Source organism: Gossypium raimondii, chromosome 6 (genome assembly GCF_025698545.1).
Source record: "Gossypium raimondii isolate GPD5lz chromosome 6, ASM2569854v1, whole genome shotgun sequence".
In the NCBI taxonomy this organism is placed as follows: Eukaryota; Viridiplantae; Streptophyta; class Magnoliopsida; order Malvales; family Malvaceae; genus Gossypium; species Gossypium raimondii.
This window is the reverse complement of record NC_068570.1, coordinates 57,198,919-57,216,027: the sequence shown is the minus strand read 5'-3', so window position 1 is coordinate 57,216,027 and position 17,109 is coordinate 57,198,919. Positions and strand designations below refer to the sequence as shown.

The 17,109-nt window shown below is 33.8% G+C and overlaps 2 protein-coding genes across 2 annotated transcripts; one reads left to right on the top strand and one right to left on the bottom strand.

Annotated features, from left to right (window-relative positions):
* Positions 1–8,021: 8,021 nt before the first annotated feature.
* On the top strand, positions 8,022–12,023 carry LOC105773583 (taxadiene 5-alpha hydroxylase). Its single transcript, XM_012595590.2, has 4 exons — positions 8,022–8,606; positions 9,984–10,452; positions 10,932–11,122; positions 11,619–12,023. Exons 1-4 carry the CDS (start codon positions 8,085–8,087, stop codon positions 11,919–11,921), a joined length of 1,485 nt encoding a protein of 494 aa, XP_012451044.1. The 5' UTR covers positions 8,022–8,084; the 3' UTR covers positions 11,922–12,023.
* Positions 12,024–12,900: 877 nt separating this feature from the next.
* LOC105773582 (probable LRR receptor-like serine/threonine-protein kinase IRK) lies at positions 12,901–16,691 on the bottom strand. The gene is made up of 2 exons (XM_012595589.2): positions 14,855–16,691; positions 12,901–14,567 (listed from the first exon to the last, which is right to left on the bottom strand). Exons 1-2 carry the CDS (start codon positions 16,357–16,359, stop codon positions 13,121–13,123), a joined length of 2,952 nt encoding a protein of 983 aa, XP_012451043.1. The 5' UTR covers positions 16,360–16,691; the 3' UTR covers positions 12,901–13,120.
* Between the last annotated feature and the right edge of the window lie 418 nt (positions 16,692–17,109).

Here is a 17,109-nt window from a genome sequence, read left to right as displayed (position 1 = left end):
AAGAATAACTAATAGCAGAATTTAACCGATTTTTTATCAATGATTTTTGCAAGTGAACACTTGGGTTTTCCTTAGTTTTTCTTGATTTGAATAATTTTACATAGGTGTTTGGTTTCTTATAGAAAAGAAATATGATTCTCAAAGCACCTTTTTTCTTAAAAAATTAAGTAAAAACACAAGTGTAATGGAGCTATTCACTTTAGTATATAGGCATATGGAACACAAGGAATCAACAATTTGTGCTTGTGGAATAGAATCTCTCTCACTTCTTCAAAGAAGCTCATCATTTTCTTCACTCCATATGGTCATCCATCTACTTAAAAGGGATTTTACATTTATATTTATATTTTAATATTTGTTTATATAAATGTGGGCTTGCAACATGATTTTATCTTACAAAATAGAGGTGATTCTGGGTTGAGTCGGGTTGGGTTCGAGTCGAGCCTTAATAGAATTTTAAGTTCAATTTCGACCTGAAAAATGGGTCTAAAATTTTGCACAAGTCTGACCCGGATAAAAATGCTAAAATCCGAGTCTAATCCAGCACGCTCGTATTAATATTTTTTATATTATTATTTTTATATAAAAAATTAAGAATATAATACATCAAATACACTAAAAATATTAAAATAAATGTTTCCCAACAAATTGAAAATAAATTAAAAAATTATTTATACTTAAATAACACTAAGGTGAAACTTAACAAGCAAATATCTTTAAAATAGTAGCAAAATTAACAATAAAACAATAGTTATACAATATCCAAATAATAACAACAAAATAATAGTAATATAATAGTGACGACACCAAAACAATGACAAAACAACAACAAAAACAATGAAAACAACAACAAAAAGTAGCAGATTTTTTTCCCAAAAATATTACTCAAGGCTAGACCTGTTTAGAAAACGGGTCTTATTTTTTTGCCCAAACCCTCTTGAGTAATATAGCCCAGCTTATGATTAGATCTACTATAAAAGACGCTTTACAAATATAGATTTAATAAATGATAATCTTGATTAAGTCGATTCATCCCTAAATGTAAAATAAATTATCTAAAATCTAATTTAAACGAATAATTCAATCATTAAATAGATATAATGTTAACTGAAAGATATAAAAAGAGATTGTAAATAATCGAATATCTTAATTTACATAGTGTCACATCCAAAATTTCTTATCTAATCTTAAGATGTTGGTGAAGAAATGAGAATCATTCATATAAATTGGACCACCCTCCCATCCCTAATGTCTTTATCTCTTTGAGATTTTTTCCTAGATTCCAAGGGTTGCAACAAAGAATTTGTCTCTTGGGTCACTATAAGGCTTTATTTATTTTTCACATATTATTTATTTATGCCCCACTTAAAGACATGGTCACCAGCATTTCTCAATTATGACAACTCCCACATAAAAGAACAAAAGTACTACAGTTTAGTACACAAATCCAATCTTTTCAAATAAAATTGCATGGTTTATTACAACTTGGTTACTGGTTTTGTAATGTTGTAATAAGGTCAAAATCCTTCCATTTCAAACTGTGTTTTGTTGGTGACTGGTTTTTATATGCAAATTTTGTGGTGGAGATTCATGTTGGTGGACATGTCCACTTGTATTAGAACCGTTTGTTTATGTTTGTCCCATTCAAGTTTCAACATGTCTTTTCATGAGTGAGCTTGATGATTGATCTGTTTTTGAACATGTCCTATCAAGTATGTGAATCAGCATCAATTTAGATATGTTCCTATGTTTTGAGATATATGGTGTCATTATTACTATGAAAATCATTTGAATGACTATAATCACTTTCCTTTAGGATTTAATGTGGGAGACTAATAAGAGTTTAAAGGAAATCTTTAAGAAGATCAACAATGGTCCATTCATCACTTTTCAATAACAATTCTTTAGAACAAAGTTATATTCTGATCGGTCACATCAAGTTAGCTTTGATGTTTCATAACTTGACAACCCATCGAAGGCGGTAGAATTTGTACTTGACGAACCCATAACATGCACCAAACTCTTTATAAAAGCCTTTTTCTCCATCAAGGAAGGCAAACCATCCACTACTACCAAAACTCTGCTCATGCTTTGTTAGACATCTGAATACACCATTAGTGGCTCTAGGTACTACCATGGTGTGAACCATTTGTAACCTCCACCACAAAACTTTGCATCAATGATTGACATCATTTATTAAGAAGAGCAAAAAACCATGTCTTTACACCTCACCCCCAAAAATAACATCTTTTCCAAAGCGTATAATAGACTTAGTTGCAATGCCAAACAAATTCATCCCTCCACTCATAAAGCCCTAAAAGGCTGGAGTTGCCAAGATTCTCTTGTCTATGATGAACCATACGACCAATGGTTCCCTCATTTAGCTCACCAAATTTGTGGGTGTGATTCTTCCCAAGTCCTGGCTATTGTTGGAAATTTGTCGTAAAAGGTTCATCACCAAAATTCCTTGGTGAAGAGTCCTCATATGCCTACTATTCAACAATATTGAGAGTTGCAAGCCTATAATGAATGTCTCTGGGCCTAGTTGTATGCATGCATCCTAGAAAAGTGTTGTCTCTTGATAATTTCATTAGGACAATAAAACTTGCTTGGATGGAGAGTTAGAAGCTCAATAGGAATAAGAACCCTTCGCTCAAATCAAGTCTTTATGCCCCAAAATAGTTTGGATTTGGGGGAACAACAATATCACAATCCCTTCACTAAGGATGAAAGGAAGACACTACAAGTAATTATGGAGGTCACTGATCTAGAAACTCAGAAAGAAGATCCTTTGTCCCATTTATTAGCTACACCCAACTTAATTCCTTGCAAGAACAAATCCTATAATAAGTTATAATAGAATGAATCCTTACATCACCTTTACTAATACAGTTGAACCATCAAAAAATGAGTATTCAAAAAAGTACCTATTATGCTCGAAAATATCAAGAGGGAGTGAATTGGTATTTTAAAAATCTCCACAAACTATTCCAAAATAAAAAAGAAAGTGAGAATAGCTTGGACACTTTAATTTATAGTGGTTTGGCCCAATTGCCTATCTCCACTACCTTAGCTTTCCACCACTAAGGATTTCTCAATTCATTACTAGAATTGATACATTTCAAGGAAAATATATAACCTTTGCAATCCCTATATTTTCACAAGGCTTAGATAGAATCTTCCCCCCTAGATTTTATGGCTAAACCAGAACCTTTCTTAGTTTTTGTGGCTCAACTAATCCCCCCAATTTACAGTTAGTGATATGGAAGAGAGTAAACAAATAGACTTCAACAAGGTGTGTTTTTACAAAAACTAAGCTCTCAATATAAAGACATGTGAATGATAAAATATTTGACACTAAGGTCCCAGAGAATATTTACAAGAGAAACGAATAAAAAAAGATTTGAATACTTTTCTCTTGATCTTGATGCTTGGATTTCTCTCTCTTAAGTCTTGAAGTATATTTTTATCAAGGTACAAGTTTGTGGACGTTTATGGCTGTTGGAAATGGATTTTTAGATGTTGGAAGCATTAATTTCGGGCTTAAAAACTATCCATGCAATGCATGTCTCAAGACTTGGCAGAAAAATAATTGTTATATAGCCGTTGGCAGGCCATATCTCAAGACATGAATAGTGTGTCTCGAGACAATCTGCCAATTATCTATAGACATATTGCACATGTCTCAAGACAGGCAGTTCCTCAAGCAGATTTTTGCTTTGAAGTTGTCATGTCTTGAGACATATAGCTTTATGTCTTGAAACTTGCATACCAAAGTCTCTTAAAAACATTTTAAACACCTTAGAACACTTTGGTATTGTTCCAAAAACATTTAGATAAATTAAAACACATTTAAAACATATTTTTGAGTATTTTGAGTGTATTTGAAAAATGCTTTGAAAATATTTGATAAAATTTTCAAACATATTTTCACCAAATGATTTAGGACATATAATGCAAATAAAATTTGTCGTCAATGTTATTACATCAAAAGCTTCAGACATAAAAACTAATAGTGTCAATTCCATAAAGATAGAAGGTACACCACAAAAGACCACCTTCACCTGAAAAATGCCATTGAAACAACTGTTAGAAAAAGACATTTGAAAAGGTTCATGAAACAACCCGCTTGTCATCAGAAAAAACAATGGCATGAAAACCTTGGTAGAAACCTAAAAGGTTTGAAGACCTATATTATTGACACAAGAACTAGGGAAGTCTTAGATTGCAAGCTCACGACAATTGCTCCTCTCAAGACATTTGATTGTCATTGAGCAAAGCTAGATATCCTGATGAGAGAAGAGAAAGGGATCCCTTCTAGGTTGACTTGTGAAAAGGTGAGCTAATTTGCTCCTTCACGTCATTAGATCGAAACCTCCATACTCTCTTTCTTAAGATAAATGTGTGTTGATCACCTAAACAAGAAAGGGGGAAGTTGACAAAAGGCGAGGCACTAAGAAGTAGAAGCAAAAAGTAGCCTCACTAGATTAGATAGACCTTTTCAGTTCGCCTCATTATAGATTCTCTCACCTTTTCACCATGGAAAGGAGCTTGCAAAGAGAAAATGAGACTCTAAACTAAAAGCAAATTACCAAAGAAAGTATGCCTTCCTTGCGAGGCTGACAAGCTAGACACGAAAATACCATACGTAGAGTCACCACTAATTATTTTTAGGTTAGGTGTAATTTGTCGCCTATTGAGTTTATTCATTTTAAAATTAACCTAAGTAAGGCCTAAGGAAAATCCTAAAAAAGAATAAACTCAGGTCTATGTTACTAGATTCTGATTCAGGAGTACGATTATGTGGAGGGAAGGGTTACCACTTACATAACGTCTTTCATAAAGGACAATATGACATTGGTCTTGTTTTTCTTATTGGGTCCTAAATTTTCAATTAAATTATTCTATTATTAGCTTTAAAAACTTTATTGGCTTTGATTTACAATTTTTCTATGATTTAATTAATCATAATTCAAAATTACAAATTCTCAAAATAAATCAAATGTCAAGTATCAAAATCTAATTAAATCATACAATAGCTCTAATTAAAATAGGTGTTGCACCATTTGCAAACCCAGTTCTTGCACCATGGCCAGTTTAATTATACGATAAATATATATATATATATATATATATATATATAAAATGTTAATGTATTATTTTTTAAATAGTGATATGAGTTTTTGAGTGGGTTGAGTCAAGCTCGAGCTTGAGCCTAGAATTTTTTTTAAATACATGTCTCGATTCAGCCCGACTCATGAATAGGTCTACCCATTAATACCACTTATATATATATATATATATTTTTTTTGATATTAATGGAAATTGCTTTAAGCCCAAATATTAGGCTTTTAACCATCATAAACAGTATTAAATAGGCAATTTTTAAATAAAAATTTTTAAACTAAAAAAAGCTATATTTTTCTAATTTTTGGGTTAACAATCAATTTGAAAGTTTAATTAATCCTAAAGTTCAAAAAATCTAATTAATTTAAACAAAATTATATTTATCTAATATTATCACACATATTATCTAAATTAATCCTAATCAAAACTCTTATTATCCTCCTAAACTTCTTATTCTTAAAAACTCTAATTATTCTAATATATCAAAACTAAATTTTCCTAAAAACCTAAATCAAATGTCATTCTCTCTCTCCTTATTTTATTTTATTTCTACGACAAAACCTATAAACTAATTTCCTAAATTCCTAAAAAGTTAATTATAAATTTAGTCCTCTATTGAATATCAAATATTCAATTTAATCTTTACAACCAAAGCGAAATTCAATTTAATGTCGTGAGTGAACCAAAAATTCAAATAAGTCCAAAATTTATTTTTGAGAACTTAAAGACCATTTGCTCTGAAATTCAAATAAAGGGATTCAAACAAAATTAGGTTTTTTTTTTTATAGAGGCTTCAACCTACGCTACAAATAAGTAATTAACGGAAGGAGAAGCAACAACATCTTATAATAGGGGAATCAAATCCAATACAAATTAAATGAAGATCTCAAGACAATGAAAGTAACCAATCGGAATGAGATTTCTAGAGAGTAAACTTAAGCACCTTTGAGAAGTTGAGAAAAGCTAGAAAAACATATTGAAAAGAGAAAGAGTTCCTCGGAGCACTCAAGTGACAGAGAATCAGAAACTTCAGTACCATGAGCAAAAAACCATGACATGAATGAATCACAAAGAAAAAGAATGAAAAATTAAAATAGATCTTGATGAGATACTGTTAAGAAATAGCTCTGATACTATATTTGAGATCCATGTCAACCAAGAAAGTAGAAAAAAACAAAGAGAAAACAAGGTAGGAAAAAGAGACCAACTTATTTTATGAATTGGAATCTAATAATACAACACATATAAGACCCTTAATGTTTTATTTCCTTTTAGTTATTAATAAGTAAATTTATGATACTTATTTAAGTTTTGTAAAATTAAAGTGAATTATGTTGATTAAAAATATTACTTTTACTTTTCAATTAATTCTTGATTTATGATCAAGTGAACTTTAAAGAAATCTTGCACGTATTTAAAATTCGATTCTCATATATTTTCACAATAAAAATAATTAATATATTACATTAATTTAGACCATTAACATAACATATAATATCATCAAATTCTTAAAAAAATTAATTTCCTAATTTAAATGTATTTCATCATTCATATAAATAATATTGCAATCATTAGCAGTAAATATTTTATTATTATTCATATTTCACCTTTTATGAATTTGTTACATTTCTTAATTGTTATAAATACCATAATAAAATATAAAACTTTTTTTAATTGTATCCATGCTTGATATATATTTATAAGATAGGCAGATGGGTTATTTGCAACATAAATCCCTTAGCCTTTTCTTAAATTATTTTATGAGAACTTTCACATTTTTTATTTACTAATTTAGTCCCTATAATTTTATATTTATTCTTAATTCAGGAATAATTAAATAATATTATCTACATTATTCCCTATATACTTTCAATTACTTAGGGTGCGTTTACCCACGGTTAGTGTAAAAGCAGCGGTGGCGGTGAGATTAGATACTGTAGCGATACCGTAGCATGAGACAAAAAGTAAACTAAACGCACCACACCGCACCCAATCGCCCATCCAAACCTACCCTTAGTAAAAATTGTCTTTTCTTTTTGTTTATAAAATCTTACATTTATGAAATAAATAAATGAGTTGAAAATGTAAGAGGCAAAATATATTCGATTTCAGGACAATACAAATATAAAGTTTCCAATGAGTCTATTATTGTATGAATAAAATTGTTTGTGTTTTGGAAGACATTGGAGCAAATTAAGACAACTAATTACTTAAATTGTCAATGCCGTCCAATGCAACCCACAACATTAATTTTAAAATGCGTGGTGGTTTGAACCAATCAAGCAAGTAAAGCCAGCAGATGACTAGGTAGCATATCCTCATATAGATTTTTTTTTAGTACATTAATTATTTAATGAGATTTTAATAATTTTTTATATTATTGAAACATAATTTTAGTAATTTTTTTTATTCTAAACCCTAAACTCAAAACATTGAATCTCGAACCATGATCCTGAACTTCGATCTTGAATTTTGAACTCGAACCTCGAGCTTAAAACCTAAACCTTTGGGGGTTTGAGGTTTAGATTCAAGGTTTAAGTTTAGGATTCGAGTTAGGGTTCAGAGTAAAAAAAATTAATAAAATTATGCGTCAATGACATGAAAATTTTGTTAAAATGTCATTAAATAATTGAAAAGGGAGTACGAAAGATGTGGTGAAAAGTGAGAAGAGTCTATAAAATAATTTCTCCTATATTTGATTTGAGAATGTCTAATTTATCGATATTGATTTTTATTATTTTTTAAATAAAATTTTAGTGATTTATTTAAATCAACTTCCTTGGTAACTACTATTCCAAGAAAAAGTGGGTGCCCGAAGTATAGTGTAGACAAAAAAAAATTCTAGCTAAAAACACGGTTTCAAACTGATATCTGATAAAGACATTATTACAAAACTGTGTTTTGTCTCTATAAAATGGTTATGTCTGATCTTTAAAACCCCTGCTCAAACCCCGAAAATGGACAGCATCCTCACTTCCATTACAAACCCATTTTCTACCTTAAACCCACAGTTGCTATCCATAATCTTAGGAGCTTCATTTGCTGTTTTCATTTGCTTCAAATTCATATTACTCTCACCACTTTCAGGCAAAAAGCTTCCACCCGGTTCATTAGGTTACCCGTTCATTGGGGACTCCATCAGCTTTGTGAAGTCACAAAAGCAAGATACGACCCAAGAATGGATTCTGAACCGGGTTAAGAAGTATGGACCGGTGTTTAAAACCTCGATCTTGGGTTCGAAAATGGTGATCATGACGGGTCAAGTGGGGAACCGGTTCGTGTTCAGTGGTGCTGCTGATGGTGTCTCGTTTAATCAACCGACATCGGTGGTTAAGGTGCTTGGGAAGAACAGCCTTTTTGAGATGTCGGGGTTTAGACATAAGCTTATCAGGGGTGCGATTGTTAACTTTTTGAAACCGGAAAGCATTCAACGGTTTGCTTCCAAAATGGATTCGCTGGTCCGGCAACAGTTATTCAAGGTAGGGTGAACCAAGTCGGTTCGAACCAATGATCTTTTGTTGAACCGGTTCGATCATATGGGTTATGGAAGTTGAGTTTGTGTTGCAAGTGGTTAAAGTGAGGTTGGTTTGGTTTTCGCTATTAATTTTCATAATTGAACCGGTCGATTTTATTGACATTTAGGGTATATTTTTTATTGAATTGAAGTTAAGTTTGTGTTGCAAATAGTTCAAATGAAGTTGATCTGTTATTCGCTATTAATTTTTATAATTGAACTGATCGATTTAATTGACATTTAATGTATATATACTTCATTTTCATTGGGTTTAAGGTAGAGGCGATACCAACAAAGGTATAGAGGCGTAGCTAGGGGAACAGGGAGTGGCTTTTGGCCCCTTTAGTTAAGGGGTAAAATAGCAATTCTAACTTATTAATATTGTAGCTTTAAAATATTCAATTAAAGTTCTTTTTAAACATTTTTTACATCTTGCCCCTAAATTTTTAAAACTTTATTTTAGCTCCCCAATATCCTTAAGGTAGGTTAGAGTCTTAGAAATATTAAGCTTTTAATTTTTGATATATTCTAGTTAATAAAATAGTAAATTTTTATTTTGATTCCAAATTTTCGATTTCCTTATAAAATTTTTGACTACACCCTTAGTTTAGGGTTTAGAGTAACCAACTTAATCGATAGAGTGTTCTCTCTTATTTAAGGTATGATTCAAACTAGCTTGGTTTTAGATCAGATTAATCTGGCAAGAGTTGATTTGAGTTTTAAAATTTTGGTTTCACTTTGGGTTTGGATTTATTTCGGGTTTGTATTAATTCAAGTTCGAACCATTTTGGGATCGAGTCATTCTAGTTTGTCAATGATGTCATTTTAAGTCAATTGTTCAAGTTATTCTGAGTTGGAGTTATTTTTGGTTTGAATAATTTTTTGTTCTAGATTGAACAGTTCAGGTTTTCGATCTTTTATGATTAAGTTAAAGGTAAATTACATTAGTAGTCACTCAACTATGGTTTTTTTTTGTCATCAAACTGTTAAAAGTTACAAAAAAGTCACCCAACTATTAGTAATTTTTTAAGTCATCCAACTATGAAAAGTTACAAAATTGTCACTCAACGATTCGATTTATTTTTTATGGTCACCCAACTATCTTTGATTTTTAAGTGTTTCTATTTTTTAGATTAGTCGGCTGGTGACCAAAAAAGTCAATTGATTGAATCATTATTTTCTAACTTTCCATAATTTGGTGACAAAAAAAGAACTTGTATGAAGAGGTAATTAAAACTCTTCTCAATGACCCGTTTAACACGAGTTCAAATCGTGTTACTCCATCCCCTACGCCTAATATTGTATAAAAAAATTAACCCTATTCAATCTTTGTAATAAACAGGAACTTCAAGGCAAGGATTCAATAAAAATCGTGCCACTAATGAAGAAAATAACATTCAACATCACATGCAGCATACTGTTCGGATTACCCGACGGTGACTTAAAAGACGAACTATTAAAAGACTTTACACTCACCGTCAAAGGAGTATGGGCGATCCCATTACATTTCCCGGGCACTGTGTTTCATACAGCCATACAAGCACGTCAAAGGCTTTGCCAAAAGCTTTCAACAATAGTCAGTACAAGAAAAAAACAAGAAGATGAAGGCAATGTGGACACTGAAGATGACAACATCGTATCTTGTCTCCTTGCTTTGAGGGATGAAAATGGACAACCTTTGTTGGAAGATGAAATTATTGATATTTTCCTATCGTTGATTATGGCTAGCCATGATACAACTGCCATTTTGCTTACCCTTTTTGTGAGACATCTTTCTAGGGATCCAGAGGTTTCTAGCAAGGTGATTGAAGGTATGTATTTGAAGATTTTACTTTTATTTTTCTGGTTTAGATTAAACTCACATAGCTTAACTTAATGTTTTAACAATCGAATCGACAATCGAACTGATCAGATCATCAGTTTCATGTTCAAGTGGTTTGATTGTCTGTCCAACAATAAGTAAATAAAAAAAATTATAAAACTAGTTCAACCGCCCCTTTTTTTTGTCTCGGTGTTTAATTTTTTAATGGTTTCAAGCCGTTCAGGACAATCTAAATTTTTTTAAAAATTTTAACAATCTAAATTAAGCTTTCTTAAACCTAAAATTTATAATTTTATCTCGATTATTTAATATAAAATTTTTAAATCACCTTCAAATTAATTTTTTTTCTTATTTTCACGATCGGGTGGAAAGCTTGGACAAGCAAAAAGAAAAAAAAATTTCTATCTTGCTCGATTGTTATCCCTAATCATTGAACATTGTCTTCGACACGATATTATTATTGTATAGAGCAAAATGAAGTACTGAAAGCCATGAAAGAAAATGGTGGAAAGCTGACATGGAGTGAAATACAAATGATGAAATATACATGGAGAGTAGCTCAAGAACTCATGAGGGTCAATCCCCCAATGCTAGGCAGTTTCAGGCTAGTCACCAAAGACATCGCTTTTGATGGCTATCACATTCCCAAAGGATGGCAGGTATATATATACATTCATTGACATAAAAAGAATCATATCAGAAATCAAATTGTATTTCGATTTTTATATTAAAAAATAGTAAATTAGTTATGCATGTTAGATTAAAGAGTAAATTGGTTTTTTTATTAAAAATTTTATCTATTTTTACGGTTAAAAATTGACCCCTATGCCGCTATGCGTAAGTAGGAGATACACATGGTATGTCATGTGTCATTGTCAAGTTAGTCTATCAGCCACATCAGTTTTAACCGTACAAAGGGATGAATTTTTTTTAAAAAGGAACTAATTTGCTCTTTGATCTAAGTACTAGGATTAATTTATCCGTTTTTTAGCAGAGGGGGTAAAATACAATCTATCTCCTAAAACAAAAGTTTTCATGATACTTTACCTTACGTTGATTTAAACTAAAACCAGATTTCGAATCTCCGCATTTGCAACCCCTTCCCTTATTCTTGGGTTACAATCACTTTAGTCCTAACTTATTGTTTTGGTAAAGATATTTTGGGTGGCTCCGGGGACTCACATGGACAACAACATATTCAAAGATCCGGAGAAGTTTGATCCATCGAGATTCGAGAACTCGTCGAAAGCGTTCCCTCCGTATACTTACGTACCGTTTGGAGCAGGGCCTCGGGTTTGTGCCGGGATCGAATTCGCTAGAGTCGAAACGTTGCTGATAATACATCATCTTGTAACAAAGTATAGTTGGACTGAAATGATCTCTGATGAACCTATAATTCGGGAACCAATGCCATATCCTGCCATGGGACTTCCTATCAAGCTTTACCCCAAAAACTGATGTATGAAAATGATAGCCTAAGATTTTTTATGATTAACAGATAAAAATCACTATAGTTTGATTATTTATTGTTTTTTCAATAAGAGTTTTTAATGGTAGCAATCTGTAATCTATTTAATATCGATATCTAATACATATTTAAACATGAATAAATGTTTTATCCTTCAAGTATATGAAAAAATTTTCATTTCATTTCCATAAAAAGAGTACAACCTGAACAAGACAAAAATCTCATGTTAGATATTGTGTGACTCGAATCTCGTTACTAAATAAATACACTGGCTAAATAAGAAAATATGTGGGGGCGAGAGATCCCCATTAAGCATAAAATTAAACTTCGCGGTACGGACCATGAGCAGAAGATGGTAAGAAGGTTGGTGGCTGGTAAAGACTAAAAATGCCGCATATAGAATCTACTACTGAAAATCCAAGCAGACCGGTGACTTAAGCGGAGAAGTAGTGAGGAGGGTGGAGCACAGAGGAACAGGCGGCGGTTGGCTGGAACAATAAGGCACCTACGTGAGAGAGGCCGAATTAGAGGTTGCCGAAGGAGAAATCAAAAGGGCTTTCTCTAACGGAAAGGTTGAAATATAAGAGAGCCGGTAAAGATTACCAACCAAACGATTAACAAAGATTGTACAAGAGTGGAAGAGCTCTTGATGGTGCTGCCCTTGGCCAAAGAGATAGCCAGTATCGATGAGAAAGCTCCTTCTCGAGAGTACAAAACGAGAGAGAAAAGTAGAGGGACTTAAGTTCCATGTGCATAAGTTATTATGAAAATTCCAATATCTTGGGGCAAACAACATTTTTTTTTGTAAGAATAGATAGAACTTTGTGGTTGACTGACCTGTGCCTAGTCACATTTACTCTTTTTGCTTTTATAATATCAATGCCTGCACATGGTAATGGTTATGGACATTCTACCATAGGTCCATAAACTAATGCTATCAGTGGATTGTAAGCGAGGAGACAATTCCAATGAACAAAAAATTGCAAAATACTGCAGATTAGTAACAATAACCTAAGGGGTCCCTGGAAATGGAAACCGGTGAAGAGGAATCCGGCAAACTGAACTATAACATACAGAAGGAATCACGAATGTAAACCGTAAAACAAAAACGAAAGGGAACAAAAACCGGATTCTTCTTCGCCAGATAACCCCTTAATAAATCTCAGTTTCTTAAGGAACAAGTTAAAACTCATCCCGAATCTTGGCTTTCTGAGGGGCATCTGATCAATTCCAATATATTAACTACCTCGGACATATCTGGCCGATTTGATGGTACTTGTGACGTGCAGATTAAGCCTAGTTTCATTACAGGAATCGCTTCCTCTACTGGGAATTTGCCTTGCAGCCTTTCGTCAACACATTCTTCCACCCTGCCTTCTTCCAATGCTCCTCGTACCATGTCGCAAAGGATGACGACATCGTCTTCCATGTACTCAACAGGTCTCTTCCCAGTAACCACTTCCATAACCAAAACACCGAATCCATACACATCGCATTTCTCGGTTATTTTCACGGTTCGGCAGGCAAACTCGGGTGCCATGTAGCCAAGTGCACTTTGAATTTTGCTGCTTAAAATGTAGCGGTCTAGCATAGGCAACAACCTTGCTAGGCCAAAATCTGCCACTTTAGGTTCACCTGAACCATCGATGAGGATGTTGCTCGACTTTATATTGTAGTGAATAATGTTTGATTCGTGCAAGTGAGCCAAGCCTTTCGCTGTCCCTAGAATGATACGGAACCTGTCGTGCCAAGAAAGGTAATTTCCACTCGGTCCTTCATGAAGATGTTTGTGTAGACTTCCACCGGATACAAATTCAGAAATGAGAAGTTGCAGCGATGGAGTCCAGTAATAGCCCTCAAGCGCCACAAGATTATAGTGCCGTAGTTTCCCCAGTTTCTTGACTTCCCTTTCGAATTCTTCTTGTGACTTCACAAGACTTGAGACAGTGAGCTTCTTGATTGCCACCGCGCGTCCATCTTGCGAAACTGTTCGGTACACTGCTCCGAACCCACCACGCCCAAGCTCACAGTCCTTGTTGAGCATAGCATGTGCTCCTGTGCTAAAGTCAGGTTCACCAGAAAACATGACAAGTTTCCCAGAGTTGGCATCGGTAGTAGGGCTACGGCTAAACTCGTCCCCAGCAGAAAAAGCAATGGGCGCTGCAGAGTGGTATGTTGATGACTTGACACGGAGATTAAGAACAGTGACGGCAATGACTCCAACAACAATGAAAGCAGCTGCACCAATAGCAATAAGGGCAGATATACTAAGAACTATCCTTTTACGACCAACATTCGGAGGTAAGTCATCAGGAATGGAATCAGAAGTGGTGTTAGGATTTAGTACAATCGGTTTCGGGAGAACTGCAGGGCAAGATTTGTTAACTGTGGAGCCGCAAAGTAAGGGATTGCCGAAGACAGCCGTAGGCGATATGGTGTTGAAAAATCCACCAGCAGGCAGTTCTCCTTGTAAATTGTTGTGGGAAATGTTGAATGATAAGAGACGGGGAAGATTGGCTAACTGCTTCGGCAACCTTCCCACAAGGTCGTTGAAAGACAAGTCCACGTATTCTAGGTTGCTCAGTTCTCCAATTTTGGCAGGGATCGGACCACTCAGGTTGTTTTGTGATATGATCCTACAAAAATTCAACAACAAAAGAAAATCCAACACTTAATACATCGTAAATTCAAGATACCTTGCTGAAAAAGCTTTAACCATGTTTCCAACATCAAGCATCAACACAAATGCAACAGATAATCCATGGAACATAAAAGGTTTCAGTTTTAAAGTAACTTTTTCAATGACAAATAGTCCAAAAACTCATACAACCTTTGAACAAATAGATTAAAATTCACCTATCAAAAGCTTATATGAATATAATGAACCACAAAATGAGCTAATCATACTCAAAGAGAAACTTACAAAGTCCTTAGCAAAGTGCAGTTCTCAATTGATGAAGGAATTTTTCCCTCTATGAAATTTGCTTTGAGCCTAAGATCCTTAAGGGAGTAAGCTCCTCCAATTTCCATAGGAATGCTTCCATTAAGTTGATTTTGACTCAAATCAAGAACTTCCAAGGCCTTCAACTCTGCAACAGTTCCTGGAACAGGTCCAATGAGAGAGTTTCTAGACAGATTCAACAACTTCAAGCTGCTTAAAGCCCCGATATCGAACGTTAATTCCCCGGAAAATGAATTCTGAGATAAATCCAGGACTTGAATTCTTTGAAGGTAGGCTCCTAATGAAGCTGAAATGGGGTTATCCACATTTGCACCAACTTTTTGCTCCGAAAACAAGACTTGGTTCGGACCGGATTTAAAAATCCATCCAGGAAGATCACCGGTCAACGAGTTCTGGCTAATATCCAATGCCAGAAGGTTCATATTGTTTTCCATTGATGCAGGTAAGCTACCATTTAAGCTATTAGAAGAGAAATTCAACACCTTCAAGAACTTAAGTTTTCCTATAGAATCAGGAACCTGACCAGAAAATTTATTCACTGACAAATCCAAAGTTTGGAGACTTTCCATTTCACCGATCCATTCAGGAACCTCAACAACAAATGAATTCACACTTAAATTCAGATAAGTACACAAGCTAAGCTCTTGCATTGTCTTAGGAACTGACCCAGAGAACAAATTCATGCTGAAATCAATTGATCTTAACAACAAACAGCTTCCAATTTCATCAGGAACTTGACCAGTGAACCTGTTGTTACTCAAATTAATGGACCTCAAATTGTTCAAAGCATGAACCCCTTCAGGAATTTCACCTTCCAACATGTTACAAGACAAATCCAATGTCCTTAAACCACTTAAACCCCAAATCCCAACAGGTAATAACCCTGAAAACCGGTTCATGGACAAGTTAATAGCAGCAAGTGTAGCACAAGAACCTAAACTCCCTGGAATCTTACCTGAAAAGTGATTATTTGCTAAAGAAATGTACCTCAAAGACCCACATTGTTTAAAAAAATCATCAGGGATGGAACCTGTAAGAGAATTCTCACTCAAGTCAATGGCTATGAGACTTTCAAGCTTTACCATGTTGGGACTTATGGTTCCACTGAGGTTGTTGTTGGCTAAAGAAAGCTTCCTTAAGAACTCGAGCTGCAAAAGGCCACGTCCGATCCGACCCGAAAGAGAGAACCCGTCAAGGTTGAGCTCAGTGACCCGGTTTGACCTAGGGTTACATTTAATTCCTTTCCAGTTACAAGGAGTGTCATCGTCTTCATTCCAAGATGAAAGCTTTTGAGTTGGATCTTGAATGTCTGCTTTGAAAACTATTAACCCCAAAACATCATCATTTAAAGAAGGGCTTAAAGTTAAAGATCTCACTGGGAATGAAGCAATAACAGCTAAAAGAACAAGCCAAAACAAAACAAAAGTTAAAAGAGATTTCATCTTCATCTTCATGTCCATGTCCATTGCTCTTCAGCATTACAAAAACTCCATTTTCTTTTTCTTTTTCCTACTAAGCTTCAAACAAAAGCTGGAGAAGCCATAACTATGGGGTTGAAACTTCAAAAAAGAAAAAAAACAAAGAAATGGACTTTAAAAAAAAAATAAGCTAAAAAGCTAAGAATTTGGAACCTAGAAAACAAGAGAGGAAATGTTTAGTTTCTTTGAAATATCAGCATTTTTAAGAAAACCCCATTGGTAAGAGAACCACCGCCTGTAGGGTTCCTGTGAGAGTCGCCGCCGGGAAGTGAAGTAGAGAGAGGGAAGTGAAGAGTGGAAATGGTCTGTTATTGTCAGCTTGTGTTGTTTTTTCTTTTAATTAAATAACTGGAAAGGGTCAGATAGATTGGTGGGGGAATTTAATGAAGGGAGAGATTAGGACACGTGGCGAAATATAATAGGTTGATAATAACTACGTGGCAGACACGTAGTCATAGTCAGTGAGGGATTTTAATTTTTATAATTTTAAATTAATTTTTATTGGTTTTTGAAATTAAATGTCGGGAAAACGTGATTCTTGGAATTGACCCAACATTTTCGTTGTTTTTTAATTCATGGAAAACGACATGCATGTATTCCAAAACCAAAGCCAAAAAAATATCTTTTTAGTCCCTGCATTTGTACACAACATGTGATTTAGTCTTTATATTTTAAAAAGTTAAAATTCAATCCTCTTACTTCTTTAATTTAAAAAATTTAGTTCCACAATTATCATCG

Bases quoted from the DNA above. Each gene is read 5' to 3' on its own strand.
- LOC105773583 (XM_012595590.2), top strand. From the start codon at position 8,085: ATGGACAGCATCCTCACTTCCATTACAAACCCATTTTCTACCTTAAAC. The intron at 8,607-9,983 runs GTAGGGTGAACC...TGTAATAAACAG, and splicing joins TCCGGCAACAGTTATTCAAG to GAACTTCAAGGCAAGGATTC. The intron at 10,453-10,931 runs GTATGTATTTGA...ATTATTGTATAG, and splicing joins TTCTAGCAAGGTGATTGAAG to AGCAAAATGAAGTACTGAAA.
- LOC105773582 (XM_012595589.2), bottom strand. From the start codon at position 16,359: ATGGACATGGACATGAAGATGAAGATGAAATCTCTTTTAACTTTTGTT. The intron at 14,568-14,854 runs GTAAGTTTCTCT...GAATTTTTGTAG, and splicing joins TGCACTTTGCTAAGGACTTT to GATCATATCACAAAACAACC.